This window comes from Schistocerca gregaria, chromosome 8 (assembly GCF_023897955.1).
Source record: "Schistocerca gregaria isolate iqSchGreg1 chromosome 8, iqSchGreg1.2, whole genome shotgun sequence".
Taxonomy (NCBI): domain Eukaryota; kingdom Metazoa; phylum Arthropoda; class Insecta; order Orthoptera; family Acrididae; genus Schistocerca; species Schistocerca gregaria.
This window is the reverse complement of record NC_064927.1, coordinates 167,464,999-167,485,655: the sequence shown is the minus strand read 5'-3', so window position 1 is coordinate 167,485,655 and position 20,657 is coordinate 167,464,999. Positions and strand designations below refer to the sequence as shown.

The 20,657-nt window shown below is 37.3% G+C and overlaps 1 protein-coding gene across 2 annotated transcripts in view; it reads right to left on the bottom strand.

The window, feature by feature from the left end:
* The window catches only part of LOC126284632 (Fanconi anemia group D2 protein), a 199,848-nt gene that overhangs the window by 23,493 nt on the left and 155,698 nt on the right, over positions 1 to 20,657 (bottom strand). For both annotated transcript variants that reach the window (XM_049983707.1, XM_049983708.1), the window contains exons 19-20: positions 18,723 to 18,882; positions 9,163 to 9,366 (exon numbers count right to left, since the gene is read on the bottom strand). In XM_049983707.1, the coding sequence (XP_049839664.1) occupies positions 9,163 to 9,366; positions 18,723 to 18,882 (364 nt within the window). The remainder of the gene's footprint in view (positions 1 to 9,162; positions 9,367 to 18,722; positions 18,883 to 20,657) is intronic.

The window sequence follows — 20,657 nt, the reverse complement described above, 5'->3', positions numbered from 1 at the left end:
GCCATTGCCACAGCAGTAATTGATCTAACAAAAATCTCTGTATTTGAATATGCATGCCTTTACTAGTTTCCTTGGCACTTCAGTGGATAAGATCCTGTCCATGGCAATTTTAAAGAGGGCTGAAGGAATACTCAAGCCACAATTATGAGATTATCAAGCAGGATTTAGAAAGAGAAGGTCTTGTGCAGGGCAAATACTAATTCAAAGGAATCGGTCATAGAGACATGGAAAATCAGCAATTTGAAATATCCGGTAACTTTTGTAGATTTAGAAATTCAGATGACTCAATTGATAGAAATTCACTAATAAACACTGAAGAGAAAATCAGACTTAACAATAATAATTAAACAGACCTTAACAAACACAATGTCAAAAGTAAATTCTATGGGAAACTGTTAAAACCTTTTGAAATAAAAATCAGGAGTAAGACAGGGAGATTGTTTATCACCCCTACTTTCACCATAGATTGCCTAGCTTTTGCAGATGGAATGGCATTAATTACTGACACACTGGACAGAGTCAAAAAACAAATCACAGAGCTACAGAAACAATAAGACAAAATAGAACTAAATATATTTGGGAAAAAAAAAATCGTCAGAGATATCAATGATTCATCTTTCAAATCTTAAAATTCACAATAGAATATCTAAAACAAATTGTTTTAAATACCTAGGAGAGAGAATGGATAACAAGCAACACAAAAGAAAAGATTGCCAAAGAAAATGGAGTACATAAAATGGAAAGGGCATGCTAGATGACAAAAACATTTATAACAAAAGAACTTTGTCCTGGAACACAAAACTAGGACACTGTCAAACAGCGGTAAGGCCTGAAACAATGTATGCAGCAGAAATAGTTAAACTTACAAGATTTTGGGGATCTTGAAAAACTGAAACAAGTTGAAAGATGAATTGCCAAGAAAATCCTGGGACCTAGAAGTAATAGTAATATTAAATTCAAATTACGATCAAACAAATACCTCTATTTGTAAATGGAAAATCTAACTGATGTAATGAGGAAAATAAGACTAGAGTTTTATGGACACACGTATAGGATGGATAACAACAGACTAACCCAGCAGATCTTCTACTTACTAAATAGCTACAAATCCAAATCCACATCTCTCACCTAAATTGGCAAAGATTACAAAATACTTTTTAAAGAGACAGCACAAAATGCAGGATATAAAAGCAAAAGGTGGGACTAGGAAGAAAACAAATGAAAGTCTGGAAGGATGGAGGAAGTCTGGGAGCAATGAAAATCAAATTCAAAGAAACAAAACCAAAGTCGATATTACATTGTATTTTATACTCTGCAGAGCTGAGAAATTTTTCAGTTGGAGATTTCTCATTATACATGAAGAGGAACTTGGTAGCATTATTAGTGGTAAAGGACACAGTGATGATGTACTTTTTGACACAGATTATCTATACGACATGAAATGTCATCTAGAAATGGAATCGTTACGTATTTCTTACACAGTAAGACCATCTTTACTGAGTATACTGGAATTTTTATTCTTGTTGGTTTTATCATTATAAAGTTTTTGTACAAGATTTGATTGATATCTGTTTCTGACTGCTATATACTCTTAAGTTATTAAGTTCTGTACCAGTAGCAAAAGGGGTTAGGAGCACTTCAACAATACAGTCAATCATAGTACGAAAGAATGCCAATTTTTGCTCAATGGGGTGATGAGAAGAGGCATGAATGAGGTTAAAACTTCCTGGCAGATTAAAAGTGTGTGCTAGACCGAGATTTGAAATCAGGTCCTGAGTTCGAATCTCAGTCCAGCACACACTTTTAATCTTCCAGGAAGTTTCATATCAGTGCACACACTGCTGCAGAGTGAAAATCTCATTCTATGAATGTGGTTATCTGTTGTTGTGGGTTTCCTGTGACTACCAAAGTTAATTTTACCATCTGGTAAACACATTTTTCAGGTCCAGAAAGCTGAGTTCATTATGTTGATAATGTATTTCACATATAAATTTAATTTTAGGAGGGAAGCAGTTCAGTGACACACAAAGTTATTTGACATCCTCCACACCTCCTTTTAAAACAATGATAGTATCATCAACATTTCATCTGTAGAAAGAAATGTTATTGGCTAATGTGGGGTAGGAATTAACGTAAGTATTTCAACATTATTAATGAAGACGTCAGATACAAATCCATCCGGGCAATTCCTCATAGCAAGGCCTTCATCTTGTTGATATACACTATGTGATGAAAAGTATCCGGACACCCCCAGAAAACAAATGTTTTTCTTGTTAGGTGCTTTGTGCTGCCACCTACTGCCACGTACTCCATATCAGCAACCTCAGTCATAATTAGACATCATGAGAGAGGAGCATTGGGCACAACATGGAATTCACGGACTTTGAATGTGGTCAGGTGATTGGGCATCAATTGAGTGATACGTCTGTACGCGAGATTTCCATACTACTAAACATCCCTAGGTCCACTATTCCCGATGTGATAGTAGAGTGGAAACATGAAGGGACAAGTACAGGACAAAACCGTACAGGCCAACCTCGTCTGTTGACTGACAGACTGCTGACAGTTGAAGAGGGTCGTAACGTGTAATAGGCAGACATCTATTCATACCATCACACAGGAATTCCAAACTGCATCAGGATCCAATGCAAGTACTATGACAGTTATGTGGGAGGCGAGAAAACTTGGATTCCATGGTTGAGCGGCTGTTCATAAGCCACACATCACACCAGTAAATGCCAAATGATGCCTCGCTTGATGTAAGGAGTGTAAACATTGGACAATTGAACAGTGGAAAAATGTTGTGTGGAGTGACAAATCACGGTACACAATGTGATCCGGTAGTAGGATGTGGGTGTTGGTGAATGCCTGGTGAACGTCACCTGCCTGGGTGTGTAGTGCCAACAGTAAAATTCGGAGGAGGTGGTGTTATAGTGTGGTCATGTTTTTCATGGAGGGGGCTTGCACCGCTTCTTGTTTGTGTGGCACTATCACATCACAGGACCACATTGATGTTTTAAGCTCCTTCTCACTTCCCACTGTTGAAGAGCAATGTGGGGGTGGGGACTGCATCTTTCAACATGATCAAGCACTGTTCATAATGCACAGCCTGTGGCAGAGTGGTCACATGACAACAACATACCTGGGACTGGCCTGCACAGAATCCTGACCTGAGAGTGTGGAAGCTGTCATCATGGCTAAGGGAGGGCGAACACCATATTGAATTCCAGTGTTACCAACTAAGTTGTTTTCAGCCAGGTGTTCGGATATTTCTGATCACATAGTTTAGCTGACCACTGACACTGTAGTAACTATACTTTAGGATGATTCTCAAAATTTATAATTTCTTTAATTTCATTTGAATTCAATATCTCATACTTAGTGCAACTGTCTTCAGTAATATGGATTGTTCTGTCTAGAGGAATGTTAGTGCAGAGATTTGTAATATCAAAAGATGCGAGAATATGGCTAGAAGAAAAAGTGACATTTTTTAAAGAGAGTTAACAATCTGTTTTCTGTTTTTCACATAGAATGATACTGTATATGTATGTATTTCTTGAGAAGAACTTGTAACTTCTTAGAAAGGAAATATTCAGGGCTCCCAATTTAATAAATGACTGGATAAATAGGGCATTTATTTTCATGAATCTTAACTTGCGAATGTCAAGTTGGAGTCTCAGGATTCACTCTTAATAATCTAGCAGGGTCTTTGGGAAAAAACAGGGAGTTACTGGCATCAAAGGTCTTTTTAAGCTCTTTAGTGAAGTTAGTAAATGTAAAACGTGTTTTATTTATCTCATAATGTACACAATTTCAGAACATATGTCTGATGTACAGGATACATGTCAGTTACAATTTGCTTATTTAAAATTTTGTCACATTTAAAATAATACTTTGTGGAGAATTTACTAATTTGAAATTTGACAAACTTACAGTATTTACATCTACTGTAACTATCATAAATTTTTATTCCATTTTAGGGATCCAGCTCAAAGTATCACTTCGCCCTTCATGAAATCTTCCACATAGTAGTAGAACCATTCAATTATAAAATCAGGTAACTTTCTTTTTAAAATATTTATCTTCATATTCATTATGTCACACCCTTTTATTGTGTTGTGAATTTTCATTGCTATATACTGAGGGGCCTGAGTGCGCAGTTTTAGGCAATGAGAGGTGAGCATAAAGTTCTCTTTGGGTCTTGTATCATATGAGTGTTCAATTTTTTTTAGATCGGCTCTGCTGTACAGTAAAAGAACCATCTCAAAGATGTATAAAGAGGGGACTGTTGGCCCTCGATAATGTTATCGATGTTGTTATCACAAAAGAATTCTAATGTTTTATTTACATAGTCATTTTTATACAAGATAACAGAAGAATTGCCTTTATCTGATTTTATGATGAGAGCATTTTTTTCTTTGAGCTTCTTATTAAAGCGCTTCACTGTGAAAAGAGAACATTTTTCTTTTTATTTCTATGTCTGCTGTTATTAGTTTCTTTTGTAATAAGCTAATTAACTTTGGAACATATTTTAGCTTGTTTGCATCTGTTGAGCTTGGAAGTATCCATAGCAATTTTCACATCAACAATTAATTCCGTAACAGTAGTCTGATCTACAGAAGTTTCATTGTTATATTTAAGATCTTCATTTAAAGCGTTAAATTCTGATGTATCAAAGGTTATGCTGGTGTTGTTAATAATCCTCTTGTAGAAAGAAAAGTGAAGATGATTATAAACTGGTTTCTTTTTAAACCAATAGGCTTTTTGAGCATATTCAAGGGCTAAGTTTTTAGTGGTGTCGCTAAATGATCAGTTGTCGCTCTACAATTAACCACTCATGAATGGATTTTGAAATGATGTCAAATTGTATGGCACATAATAATGTACTAAATTCTAAATCTAAAAGATGAGCCTTACAGTTAAGAGAGTCTTCCTTGGGATATAGTCTGCATACCTCATTATTAATCAAGAAAGACATAAATTCCTTCATAACTACAGAACGAGTACAAGTATTCTAAATTTTCATAAATGGGGACACACATTTAGGAATAAGATTCTGTACAAGGCACTATTTGTTAAAGAAAACATGTTGGCCAGTTTTCAGGATTCTGAGCTTTATGCTCCTACATATGACAACAGCTTTACAATTTTATTGAACATTGTGATTTTCAGTAACTGTATTACACATTTCTGAACAAAATTCCTGTGTCAGAAGTAAATATATTTTTATTATGCCTTAGCAGTTTCAACAAATTAATTTGTCGTCTTTAAAAGCCTACAAAATTAGGGATATTATAAACCTTTGGATGTTAGCTATGCATGTATGTGAAGTACAGAAAGCATATTACATAAATGTACTTAGTATTAGTTTAACACATCAGTATTTTTCTCACAGAAGCATAATGCCATGATATGTCCAGAAATGTACATATTGTATGTGATTATTGTACATGGAGATTTACAGTTTCCAGTAATCAAGTTGCTGTGCTAGGAACAAAGAACATATATATAAAAGAATATAAAAAATAACCAAATATAAAAAGAAGTTACATATAACACACTTGAAACAACATGGCACATGTTTCTAATATATAAAAGGAATTAGCCAATTTTCAAATTTTGTAAAAGATGATATGCAATATTTTTTTAAATGCAAGTTGATCATTCAACAAATCTTTTGAGTTTAGGCAGGGTTCCAGAATGAAATTTTTGCTCTACACCAAATGTGCACTGATATGACACATTCTGACAGATTAAACCTGTATGCTTCACCAAGACTTGATCTCTGCCTTTCAGGGGAAAATGTCCCGAGTTCAAGTTTTGGTCTGGCACAGACTTTTAATCTGCCAGGAAGTTCCATATAGGGTGGGAATGTTTATATATTACAAGTTCTTCTAAAAAGTCAATTTTGTAGCTCTTGTCAACTCTATACAAATTTTCATTTTAAGCAAGTATAAAGGAGGAAGAGTGTGTTTTACTACTTCGAAATGAATTTTCAATGTGTTTGTTGAGCAAGTGCTCATGTGTTGTTGTGGTCTTCAGTCCAGAAACTGGTCTAATGCAGCTCTCCATTCTACTCTATCCTGTGCAAGCCTCTCCATGTTCGAGTAACTACTGCAACCTACATCCTTCTGAATCTGTTTAGTGTATTCATTTCTTGGTCTTCGTCTATGATTTTTATCCTCCACACTTCCCTGCAATACTAAATTGGTGATCCCTTGATGCCTCAGAACGTGTTCTACCAACCAATCACTTCTTCTAGTCAAGTTGTGCCACAAATTCCTCTTCTCCCCAATTGTATTCAATACTTCCTCATTAGTTACATGATCTACCCATCTAATCTTCATCATTCTTCTGTAGCACTACATTTCAAAAGCTTCTATTCTCTTCTTGTCTACACTGTTTATCATCCACGTTTCACTTCCATACACGGCTACACTCCATACAAATACTTTCAGAAACGACTTCCTGACAGGTAAATCTATACTCGATGTTAACAAATTTCTCTTCTTCAGAAACGCTTTCCTTGCCATAGCCAGTCTACATTTTATACCCTCTCTACTTTGACCATCATCAGCTATTTTGCTCCCCAAATAGGAAATCTCATTTACTACTGTAAGTGTCTCATTGCCTAATCTAATTCCCTCAGCATCACCTGATTTAGTTCGACTGCATTCCATTACCCTCCTTTTGCTTTTGTTGATGTTCATTTTATATCCTCCTTTCAAGACACTGTTCATTCCGTTCAGCTGCTCTTCCATGTCCTTTGCTGTCTCTAACATAATTACAATGTCGTCAGCAAACCTCAAAGTTTTTATATCTTCTCCATCGATTTTAATTCCTACTCCAAATTTCTCTTTTGTTTCCTTTACTTCTTGCTCAGTATACAGAGTAAATAACATCAGTGATAGGCTATGGCCCTGTCTCACTCCTTTCTCATTCACTGCTTCCGTTTTATGTCACTTGCCTCTTATAGCTGCCATTTGGTTTCTATACAAACTGTAAACAGTCTTTCGCTCCCTGTATTTTACCTCTGCCTCCGTCAGAGTTTGAAAGGGAGTATTTCAGTCAACACTGTCAAAAGCTTTGTCTAAGTCTGCAAATTCTAGGAATATGAGTTTGCCTTTCCTTAACCTGTCATCTAAAACAAGTCGTAGGGTCAGTATTGCCTCACGTGTTCCAGCATTTCTACAGAATCCAAACTGATCTTCCCCAAGGTCAGCTTCTACCAGTTTTCCCATTCATCTGTAAAGAATTCATGTTAGTCTTTTGCAAATGTGACTAATTAAACATTAGTTCGGCAGTTTTCACACCTGTCAGTACCTGCTTTCTTTATGATCTGAATTATTAAGCTCTTATTGAAGTCTGAGGGTATTTCGCATGTTTCATACATCTTGCTCACCAGATGGAAGAGTTTTGTCATGGATGGCTCTCCCAAGGCTATCACCAGTTTTACTAAAATGTTGTCTTCTCCCGGGACCTTGTTTCGACTTTCGTCTTTCAGTGCTCCGTCAAATTCTTCACGCAGTACCATATCTCCCATTTCATCTTCATCTACACCCTCAAGTACATCAACCACGTATAGAGCCTCTAAATAGTCATTCCACCTTTCTGCTTTCCCTTCTTTGCTTAGGACTGGTTTTCCATCCGAGCTCTTGATATTCATACAGGTGGTTCTCTTTTCTCCAAAGGTCTCCTTAATTTTCCTGTAGGCAGTATCTATCTTACTCACTAGTGATACATGTTTCTACATCCTTACATTTGTCTTCAAGCCATCCCTGCTTAGCCATTTTGCACTACCTGTCGATCTCATTTTTAAGACATTTGTATTCCTTTTTGCCTGCTTCAGTTGCTGCATTTTTATATTTTCTCCTTTCATCAATTAAATTCAACATCTCTTCTGTTATCCATGGATTTCTACTAGTCTTCATCTTTTTACCTACTTGATCCTCTGCTGCCTTCAGTATTTCATCTCTCAAAGCTCCCCATTCTTCTTCTACTGTATCTCTTTCTCTTCTTCTTATAAATTGTCCCCTAATGCTCTCTCTGAAAGTCTCTATAGCCTCTGTTTCTTTCTTTCAGTTTACCCAGATCCAATCTCCTTAAATTCCTAGCATTTTGCAGTTTCTTCAATTTTAGTTACAGTTCATAATCAATAAATTATGGTCAGAGTCGATATCTGCCCCTGAAAATGTCTTACTATTTAAAACCCAGTTCCCAAATCTCTGTCTTAACATTATGTAATCTACCTGGAACTTTCCAGTGTTTCTAGGCCTTTTCCAAGTGCTCTTGAAATATATAATGAGAAACCTCCATCCAGCTGAGAAATTTCTCAAATCTGGAGTACATGAAATACAATGTGTAATGCATGTCTGAATTTTTACATAAGACAGACAGGGAGGGCATTTAAGACCAACTTTCATGAGGACTTGCTCAACAAAGATGGCGAGAATTCACTGAAGTCCATTTTTGCAGAACATCTGAAAACACAGAAACAAACTTTTCCTCCTCCATTCTTTCCTCGCATGGAAATTCTGCATACAATTTGCATTCTGTGTACAAAATGAACATTTTAGAGGAATATGAAATATATAAACGTTCCCAACTAAATTCAAAAGATTTGTGGAAATATAAACTTGCATTAAAAATAAACACTATTTTGATTGCAAATCATCTCTTATAAAATGTGAAAATTAGCCCCTTCCTTTTCTACATTAGAGCCATGTGCCATGCTTCTTCAAATTTGTTATAACTTCTTCATATACCTTGTATATGTTTTATGTGTGTTCCTTGCTGCTGACAACAGTTTGACATACATATAGATGTGATTCAGTTACTATAAATTGTCAAACAGTTTTTACAATACAAACATACAATAAGTACATTTCTGGATATATCATGACATTATACTTTTATGAAGAAGTACTAAGTAGTTTCTGTAATATATTTTCTATACTTCACGTAACTGTATAGCCAAGGCCTAAAGATTTTTTGTAGGCTCCTGAAGACGACAAATTAATTTGCTGAAACTGATAAAGCTTAATAAAAATATAGTTGCAACTGACAGCTGAATTTTAATTTGGAAAAAAGCCCTGTAGTTTATACAAGATTAGATACTAAAAGGCACTGAAACTTGAAAAAGATTAAACAAAAACTACTCACCAAGATTTTTACGTAGTGCTGGTTTACTCTCATGTGAAAATGTGGTAATTCGCTGAAGAAGAGTGACAAGACTGCAAGCAGCTGAGAGTTGCAGTGTACATTTAGCATAGCTGCGGAAATACTTGAAGTTCGCCCGTACAAGACTATCTACTGAGGCATCTGTGTTTTCAGTACCAGCATAGCGCCCACACACCTTAAGTGCAGCTGCAAGAAAATGTCAGTATTGAGTAATAAGGGTAGAGGTTTAATCAACTTTTTCAGATCGCATTTATTATAACAACAGTTTTTCACTTAGTATGAGATTAGTAGTTTATATTGCAGAATTTGTTTTTTTATATGAAATACTGCACTAGCTGGAATGAAAGAATTTTGCATTTTGTCTGTAAATGTAATTGAAAATGGACATTACCTTCACTCACCATACAAATCTTCGGGGCTGTTGTTCTGATTCGTTTACAAAAAATAGCCATTATACCACTTTAACTTGCATTTTAACACCAGTAGCTGATATGTTGTTTGCTTTGATCCAGTTCCAAAGCTACAGTAGTGTAGCACAGTACAAGATTCCTGTCAGACTGAATTTTCAACATAAAGCTAAATTCCAGTTATAGCAACAGGACTGAAACTTTCAGTCTGCTTCACATAGTGTTATATTTTTATTGTTTTATGAGAATCGGAACCTGACAAGGGATTTTGTGTGTTAAGTACAAAGGAAAAACTTGTTGATGTTGCCTATAAACAAGTTGGCTCAAGGTGGTGCCATGAAGATACCACAGTAGTTCCAGAAATGATAAATAATTATGGATCAGAATGTGGTTAGCCAACAGTATAAGGAACGAAATCATGGGGTTGGTATTGTGAGGGTCATACATATCCACTCACCACCTATGATCACTCTCCAGTTGCAGTCACTCCAATCTTATAAAAGGTGAAGCCGCCACAAGTGGAAGCAGCCACATAATTTACCAGTTGTGCTGCAGTTATTCTGCAGCAATTCTATTTGGGAATTATACGAGTTGTTTACCCAAATGAATGACCACTGTCAAACTATGGCTGATCATAAACTTGACTACACATTCAGTGAAGGTACTGCACATCACAACACCAATGAGTTCAGTAGCTGCTTCAGCACCTGTGTCATTTCGATTATTTTCCCAGCACCAGCTCTAAAGTTGGACATGGGAACAATCCCTTTAGCACCTGCTCCTTTCTTGTGATCCCCCTGGCCTTAATCTGAATTAGTCCCTTTCCCCTTCCATACCCATGACCTCACTTCACCTTCACTCTTCAAACCATGTACTTACTTTTCGCCGACACCCACTCACAGTCTGTTTTGTGGATGTCAACTTATCAATCCTTCTTTTAATTAATGAAAAGATACTCCAAGCAACTGGAATGGATTTTCACTAAATGAAGATACAGTTTCAGAATCAGGACCCTCTCAACATGGAGAAACTAATAATCCTCATTTTATTGCTTCCTTTGAGAGCCTCCTATCTCCTCCCCCTACCTAACCCACACATCTTACTTTCTCCTGGTTGTCATACACTTGTGCTTTGCTCCCACTCTAGTCAGCCTGAGGAACGACACACATAAATTAAGAGTTGCTATAGCCAACATTGGGTGCATTTGGTTGTCTATTTGATTGTGTGTGAGTGTACGTCCAACAGACAAAGAGCAACAGGTGGACTGCTATTGTGGATGTGCCACACATGAATCAACTGCAAATGAGTTGAAATACATTTGTATTGTTCCCATCACGAAATTTCTGTTATTTCGGAATGCTAATTTAGTTTTAAATGGACAATTGCAGTAAAAAATTGTCCCACTACATGATCATTAGCTTGGATGGCAACTGTAGATCCTTCTCCATTAGCAGTTTGGTGGATGGCGTCAAGGCGACAAATTCTTTCCCACAGCAATACACAGCTAGTATATTCGTTTACATCATAAGCACTTTTCATCGCTTCTTACCCAAAAGGACGATATTTAAATTGATACTCACTATGGCACTCTATGAACTTACAACAGGTTTTTACCATTTCTTGAAATTTTCTTTGTGGTTGCCCTGAGGAAGTCAGAGGATAAGTGTATGCCAAACTCATGAGGCACTGACAAAACTTCTGCACTTCAGAAAACCACATAAATGGGAACATAACTTAATTGAATTTCATTTGATCATCTAGGATTACACTGGGCACAGTGTGCACAGCAAAAAAATCCATTTTCTATCACACAGCCCTAGAGTTTCTTTGGAAAGTTAGTGTCATGTATATTATCAAAAAGGTTTCTACAGAGACTTCTTAGTAACTAGATACCGAAGTACTGAGGCTATTTTTCATTGATTGTCAGTGGGGTATGTTTCGTATCTCAATCTACCACCACATGTTATGGATGTGTACACTAGCATTTCTAATCATTTTGAACTAACTTTTGTGATGTATATTATTGTTTTATATACTGGGTGATAAAAAAGTCAGTACAAATTTGAAAACTTAATAAACCACAGAATAATGTAGACAGAGAGGTAAAAATTGACACACATGCTTGGAATGACATGGGGTTTTATTAGAACAAAAAGTATTGCTAGCTGCGTGAAAGATTTCTTGTACGTGTCGTTTGGTGATGATCGTGTGCTCAGCATCATGCTTGGCCTCCCAGGTCCCCAGACCTCAGTCTGTGTGATTATTGGCTTTGGGGTTACCTGAAGTCACAAGTGTATTGTGATCGACCGACATCTCTAGGGATGCTGAAAGACAACATCCGATGCCAATGCCTCACCATAACTCCGGACATGCTTTACAGTGCTGTTCACAACATTATTCCTTGACTACAGCTATTGTTGAGGAATGATGGTGGACATATTGAGCATTTCCTGTAAAGATCATCATCTTTGCTTTTTCTTACTTTGTTATGCTAATTATTGCTATTCTGATCAGATGAACTGTCGGACATTTTGTGAGCTTTTTTCCCCATGACATTCCAAGCATGTGTGTCAATTTGTACCTCTCTATCTACATTATTCTGCAATTTATTCAGTTTTCAAATTTATACTGACTTTTTGATCACCCAGTATATACAAAGGAGTAAATGCTAAGATGACTACGCTTTTCAAGCAGTTTCTCCATATTTCAAAAGTCCTTCTTAAAATGATCCTACTTGCTCTATTTTGTCGTACGAACGCTTTCTTTCCCTTCACGGTCACTCCATACTGTAGGCACTTTGGAGAGAGCCAGAAACATTGTAGATACAACTTTTTTTATCTAACAACTGTATAATAAATTCTAAAAATGGACAAAGTATAGACTGCTGCTCATCGCAAAGATGACATGAGTTGCAGACTGTCATGGTGACAAGACTGTTACATATGAGCTGATTCTGGTCAGTGCAGCTGGAATACTGTTCATGAGTTCATGGGTTGTGCCTGCCTGATCCTGCGTTTGTGTTTTTCTCTTTTTTGAAGAAGGCTTTGGCCAATAGCTCATATGTAATAGTCTTCTTGTCTGCCACTCATTGTGTCATTGTTACAGTGAGTAGCAATCTATACTCCTCATAATACTGTTTAACAAAATACGAGGGACATTGCATAAATAATTCACAATTGTTTTTACTTGCACATTTATTTATTTATTTTTCAATATCTCTATACAGTCCTTCAGTATAGTCTCCCTGCTTCTATATGATAAAATCCCAACATCTTGGAAGCTCTATTATTCCATGCAGGAGAGCACTTCTGTTCATGTGTCAAATGGTGGTGAAAGCTCTTCCAGAGAAAGGTAATGGCGTCCATGCATAGGTTTTTTCAACTTGAGCTACCCAAGCACGACCCGCGACCCGCCCTCACAGCCTTACTTCCACCAGTACCTTGTCTCCTACATTCCAAGCTTCACAGAAGCTCTCCTGCAAACCTTGCAACACTAGCAGTTCTGGAAGAAAGGATATTGCAGAGACATGGCAGAGTCACAGCCAGGGTGATGTTTCCAGAATGAAATTTTCACTCTGCAGAAGAGTGTGTGCTGATATGAAACTTACTGGCAGATATATCCTTTCTTCCAGAAGCGCTAGTCTTGCAAGGTTCACAGACCTTCATTGAAGTTTGGAACATAGGAGATGAGGTACTGGTGTAAGTAAGGCTGTGAGGATGGGTCACGATTCATATCTGGGTAGTGTAGTGATTCGAGAATTTCTGTGGCCTTACACCGACTCAATCACATGATATTTTAGTTGTTGTTGTCTTTAGTCAGTCCTGAGACTGGTTTGATGCAGCTCTCCATGCTACTCTATCCTGTGCAAGCTTCTTCATCTCCCAGTACCTACTGCAACCTACATCCTTCTGTATCTGCTTAGTGTATTCATCTCTTGGTCTCCCTCTACGATTTTTACCCTCCACACTGCCCTCTAATGCTAAATTTGTGATCCCTTGATGCCTCAAAACATGTCCTACCAACCGATCCCTTCTTCTAGTTAAGTTGTGCCACAAACTTCTCTTCTCCCCAATCCTATTCAATACCTCCTCAATAGTTACGTGATCCATCCACCTTATCTTCAGCATTCTTCTGTAGCACCACATTTCGAAAGCTTCTATTCTCTTCTTGTCCAAACTAGTTATTGTCCATGTTTCACTTCCATACATGGCTACACTCCAAACAAATACTTTCAGAAACGACTTCCTGATACATAAATCTATATTCGATGTTAACGAATTTCTCTTCTTCAGAAACACTTTCCTTGCCATTGCCAGTCTACATTTTATATCCTCTCTACTTCGACCATCATCAGTTATTTTACTTCCTAAATAGCAAAACTCCTTTACTACTTTCAGTGTCTCATTTCCTAATCTAATTCCCTCAGCATCACCCGGTTTAATTTGACTACATTCCATTATACTCGTTTTGCTTTTGTTGATGTTCATCTTATATCCTCCTTTCAAGACACTGTCCATTCCGTTCAACTGCTCTTCCAAGTCCTTTGCGTCTCTGACAGAATTACAATGTCATCGGCGAATCTCAAAGTTTTTATTTCTTCTCCATGGATTTTAATACCTACTCCGAATTTTTCTATTGTTTCCTTTACTGCTTGCTCAATATACAGATTGAATAACATCGGGGAGAGGCTACAACCCTGTCTCACTCCCTTCCCAACCACTGCTTCCCTTTCATGCCCCTCGACTCTAATAACTGCCATCTGGTTTCTGTACAAATTGTAAATAGCCTTTCCCTCCCTGTATTTTACCCCTGCCACCTTCAGAATTTGAAAGAGAGTATTCCAGTCAACATTGTCAAAAGCTTTCTCTAAGTCTACAAATGCTAGAAACGTAGGTTTGCCTTTCCTTAATCTTTCTTCTAAGATAAGTCGTAAGGTCAGTATTGCCTCACGTGTTCCAACATTTCTACGGAATCCAAACTGATCCTCCTCGAGGTCCGCATCTAGCAGTTTTTCCATTTGTCTGTAAGGAATTCGCGTTAGTATTTTGCAGCTGTGACTTATTAAACTGATAGTTCGGTAATTTTCACATCTGTCAACACCTGCTTTCTTTGGGATTGGAATTATTATATTCTTCTTGAAGTCTGAGGGTATTTCGCCTGTCTCATACATCTTGCTCACCAACTGATAGAGTTTTGTCAAGACTGGCTCTCCCAAGGCCGTCAGTAGTTCTAATGGAATGTTGTCTACTCCGAGGGCCTTGTTTCGACTCAGCTTTTTCAGTGCTCTGTCAAACTCTTCACGCAGTATCTTATCTCCCATTTCGTCTTCATCAACATCCTCTTCCATTTCCATAATATTGTCCTCAAGTACATCGCCCTTGTATAAACCTTCTATATACTCCTTCCACCTTTCTGCCTTCCCTTCTTTGCTTAGCACTGGGTTGCCATCTGAGCTCTTGATATTCATACGCGTGGTTCTCTTCTCTCCAAAGGTCTCTTTAATTTTCCTGTAGGCAGGAGATAAGCCTCTACATCCTTACATTTGTCCTCCAGCCATCCCTGCTTAGCCATTTTGCACTTCCTGTCGATCTCATTTTTGAGTCGTTTGTATTCCTTTTTGCCTGCTTCATTTACTGCATTTTTATATTTTCTCCTTTCATCAATTAAATTCAATATTTCTTCTGTTACCCAAGGATTTCTACTAGCCCTCGTCTTTTTACCTACTTCATCCTCTGCTGCCTTCACTACTTCATTCCTCAGATCTACCCATTCTTCTTCTACTGTGTTTCTTTCCCACATTGCTGTCAATTGTTCCCTTATGCTCTCCTTGAAACTCTGTACAACCTCTGGTTCTTTCAGTTTATCCAGATCCCATGTCCTTAAATTCCCACCTTTTTGCAGTTTCTTCAGTTTTAACTTACAGGTCATAACCAACAGATTGTGGTCAGAGTCCACATCTGACCCTGGAAATGTCCTACAATTTAAAACCTGATTCCTAAATCTCTGTCTTACCGTTATATAATCTATCTGATACCTTTTAGTATCTCCAGGATTCTTCCATGTATACAATCTTCTTTTATGATTCTTGAACCAAGTGTTAGATATGATTAAGTTATGCTCTGTGCAAAATTCTACCAGATGGCTTCCTCTTTCATTTCTTAGCCCCAATCCATAATCACCTACTATGTTTCCTTCTCTCCCTTTTCCTACTGACGAATCCCAGTCACCCATGACTATTGAATTTTCGTCTCCCTTCACTACCTGAATAATTTCTTTTATCTCATCATACATTTCATCAATTTCTTCATCCCTTTTTAAATTTTCTAACATACCTGCCCGATTAAGGGATCTGACATTCCACGCTTCGATCCGTAGAATGCCAGTTTTCTTTCTCCTGATAACGACGTCCTCCTGAGTAGTCCCCATCCGGAGATCCGAATGGGGGACTATTTTACCTCCGGAATATTTTACCCAAGGGGACGCCATCATTTAATCATACAGTAAAGCTGCATGTTCTCGGGAAAAATTACGGCTGTAGTCTCCCCTTGCTTTCAGCCGTTCGCAGTACCAGCACAGCCAGGCCGTTTTGGTTATGTTGCAAGGCCAGATCAGTCAATCATCCAGACTGTTGCCCCTGCAACTACTGAAAAGGCTGCTGCCCCTCTTCAGGAACCACACATTTGTCTGGCCTCTCAACAGATACCCCTCCTTTGTGGTTGCACCTACAGTACGACCATCTGTATCGCTGAGGCACGCAAGCCTCCCCACCAATGGCAAGGTCCATGGTTCATGGGGGGATATTTTAGTTGCGAGTGGGAAAAAGGAACCCTCGAACACATGACATTTTCCATGTGAGTGGGGAAAAAGGAACCCTATCTACTGTGCATCATCTGTCTGTGTGTGCAGGTCTGAAGCTTGTTGTGAGAAGACTATAGACATGGCGGTCAAATGGCACCGACAAGTACTTGTTGGTCGATCGATGGAAGTCGTAGTGAAATCACTCGGAAGAACCAAGGAACTTCTGCGTTATTCTGTGCTGTTTTGTTATTGTGGCAATTGTTAGTGAAAAAAAAAAAAAAAAAAAGAAAAAAAAAAAAAAAAAAAAGTTGAGTTGAGAAAGACTTAAGTAACTCTTAACACAGACTTGCTAGAGGCAACACATGTTTATGATTCTGTGGCTGTTATTACAATTCTGTTGTGAATGTATCTTCATTGTGTCTAATCTGAGACGACACGGATGACTTACAAGAAGTCGAATATTTATGTGAGAAGTAATAATTCTGTTCTTTGTGGAAGTTGAAATATACCAAGAGTGAACTAAAAGTATTCTTTGAGTACCTACTTATTTCACGAGGAGAGAGTCTTATATGTTCCTTTAACTAGCATCATTTTTCGGAGAATGACCTCTACACACATCAGGTCTCAATGTTATTGTGGCTTCATGATCTGCTTTGGAGAGAAAGGTGCTCGATCACTATCTAGCTCCATCATTGTTACCTGAATGTGTCACAGTTTCGCAGGAAGAATGGTATAAAATTTCCTTAAAACCACACAGGACCTTTATTTATCCATTCTGAGGTAACTGGAAGTTATTTCGAATGCCAACAGTTTTCCTACATCATGGTTGGCATGGCTAAGTGTCGTGTTTTTGGTGTTTCCAAACTTTTATCCACCCCCTGTATTTGTCACCCACTGACCTTCTTTTTACGATTCCCTTAAGTATGAACTTGGAGCCCACACAAGACACTTATTGCTGAACAAATCATGTTTCTCGTCTGCTGCTTATTTATGAATTTGTTCCACAGTGTAGAAAGACGCTTCCATAATTAGGTTTGTGTTCCACATCTGGTTCGGCAGTGGCTTGTTTTGCATTCCACATTATCATTCTCATTGATTTTAACGCAAAAGTAGATTTTACCATGGACTTCAACCAAGGAAAGAAACAAACTGTTTAGTTTTTGTCTTTTTGATGAGATCACAGTGTCACTACAGTTTTCTTTCAGTGCCACCTTGCTGTAAAGTGAAGATGGTAAAAATCTTGTCTGTAAGTAATGTGTAGCAAAATACACGTGGTGATATATATATATATATTTTCCATTTCTGAATAAGTCCTTTGCCTCTAGTTTATTGTAGAATGGAAGACAATCAATAAGGAATGTTTTGTGGAGGATGAAAATACTCCCCGCCAAAGAATGACACCGTGCAACCAAAAAATACATATTTACAGACAACTAGTTTTGGTGAGTGATCATCTTCAAATAATGGAGTAACAAAAACTTCTAAATTAAGTATGGTTCACTGTCATCAAAAATGTATAATTTGCATTTCAGCATTTGTTATAGGCACTTGAGCCTTTTATCTCGTGTTTTCCAGCTGTCATCAAGTGTAAAAATTGACAGTCTTTTAGAGTATTTAGCATACTGACTCACCAGTCATACTATAAATTGATGATATAATTGTGGGCATTCAGCAGGGGGGTACTCAGCTCAGAGATGAAATTTCTTGGTGAAACATTAAGGTAGAATGGATTGGATATGACCACAAAAGATACTCCTCAAATACAACATTCCTCACCAACACACGGCTGCTAATGGAACAGTTTAAAGTTAAGAACTGGTGATTATTATTTCCCCAGTTTCACATTCACCAACCCCACTTCGGTATATTTTTGGCTGCCACATTAAAACCCACTCTCAATAACTTGCATAAGATTCCACTGATATAGGAAACTTCAGTAGTCAAAGCTGAATGGAATACCACGTAACTGTTAAAAAAAAACCATTGCTTTTATGGCAGAAATTCATTGCAATAGCTTGGGACTTAACACAGATAACAAGTATGTGATAAAAGTTTAGAGAAGGGTACCATGCAAAAGAATATAAACTGCATGGTGTTCATCACCATGGCATTTACCCATGGCATTCACCAAATTTTTTAAATGGTTAATTTACCTTTTGGAAAATACAAAACAAATTATAGTATTCATTTTTGCACAACAACTGGTGAAGACTTGTAATTCGAATATAAGAGACTTAATAGTAATTTTATCATTTTAGTAAGAACATACAACATATTCACATTGCTGCACCTAGAATTCACAATTTCAAAAGAAGGAGTACCAAATGCAATTTTTACCTTTCAATCTGTCAAGATTTTCTGGAGACTCAAAGCCATGCCAAGAGTAAAAAATTGCCAAAGACTGTAAGATAAGCCGAAAGCACTGTTTTCTTTCCACTGAACCTGCTTCAAACATGTTTGGGGCATCTGTGATGCCATCACTTGCTTCCAAAAGACCCTGAAATAATGTACCGGTATTTGTATATATATGCAGATCAGCGGAAAACACAAAAGACATTACATAAGAGTAGCAATAAAATATGCAAATATTAGCAGAGTTCTTGTATGAGGTAACTTCCACATCCATCCACCAATGTGTTCCTCCACAACAATAAAAAAATAAAATCACAGAAGAAAAACTATGCCTCAGCAGAATGGTGCTGATATGTGCCATAAGAATGGCTCAAACTCACAGCAATGTACAGTGAGGGTTATGCATAAAAAACTGATTGATGATATATAATTGAATTTGTTTTAGCAAGTACGCTCAGCACAGCTACATTATATCCAATATTTGGCAGTGTATGGCAGTGATGGCTATCAGTGATTTAGGGAAGAACAGAATGTAGGTTTGGGTTTTTAACATCACAGCAATGGTGTAATTATTGGAGAGTGAGCACTCATTCTGTTGTAGAAGGGTTTTGATGAAAATCTATGATGACCTATTTGGAGAGCCATCCTGGCATTCACCTGAAGTGATTTTCAGAACCCTCAAGTAAGCTAAATCTGGATAGCTGAACAGCTATTCCCCTTAAGTAGTAGCATGACATACTGAAATACAAACAGTCACATCAGTTCTATTTCATCCGAAACTAAAGCACACAGAAGATCAAAGTACTCCATTACTGAATGAGATACTTATTTTTTGGAAAAATACGTTTTTGTTTCCTTTTTTAATGACAGTAACGATTTCAGTGATATTTTGATCATGAACTTTCCGCAAACTTCTAAAATTTTAAATGTTACATGGTATAAAACGTTCGCTCTTTGTCATCTTCACAGGACATACAGATCACCTCACTGTGCTTTTTTAATACATGTTTGTAACAAACAAATATACTGTTTAAAGCTTGCTGTTATTTGTTCTTGTATATATGTAGCAGCTTCTCCTTAGACTAGGCAGTGATAACCGGCTCTGTCCTTCACATCCTTGCAAACTGGCACCAATTCGTTCACTGCTAGATAAAGTTACATTTTTTGTTGTGGATTTCAATGTATATAACAACTGATTATCCTTTGGACAACAGTAAGTCAGTTTGTAAATCCATAGCCATTTTCTTCAGAAATTCTAATCTTGCAACTTTATTACCAGAGCTTAATTTGTAAAGGATATATGAATACAGAGCAGACATACAAAAACACACTGCTAATGGCCATCTTTTCATTCTCCTCTCTGTGCTGTAATTACTACATAATTTATCACAATTTTCTACTCTAAATTATAACTTCTGGATTTTTCTGAGTGCCTGTATTTTCATCAATCTCTCCATCATAAGGCATCATGGAGAATAGTAAAAACGGACCTTAATTTGGCTGGAAACTTTGAAACCATTTACTTATTTTTTATAAAATTAAACGGGCTTGAAGCTACTGTTTTACATTTATTAGGCAAAAATTGTGGGGGAGTATCTGGTTTGTTCTTTCTTTCGTAATGTTCCAACTAATGTCAAACTTTTTTGACAATAAGATTCCTGCAAGAGGCATGGTGGTTTGTCAGTAGTTAAATTTCTGTCAGTACCAACCAGAGGAACAATGAGGCATAGCACTATTTCTGAAGGCATGTTTACCATGTTGAAAGGTCGCCCTAACTGTGCACCTATGTATATTTCAAAGATCATAACACAAAATGTTCTGAGTCTACAAAAGCAAATATCTTTATGCTGTACTTCTTTCGATTTTGGGAGATAGTGCTACAAGGAAAATAGTCAGCAAAATGGAATGAGTTGCTCATCA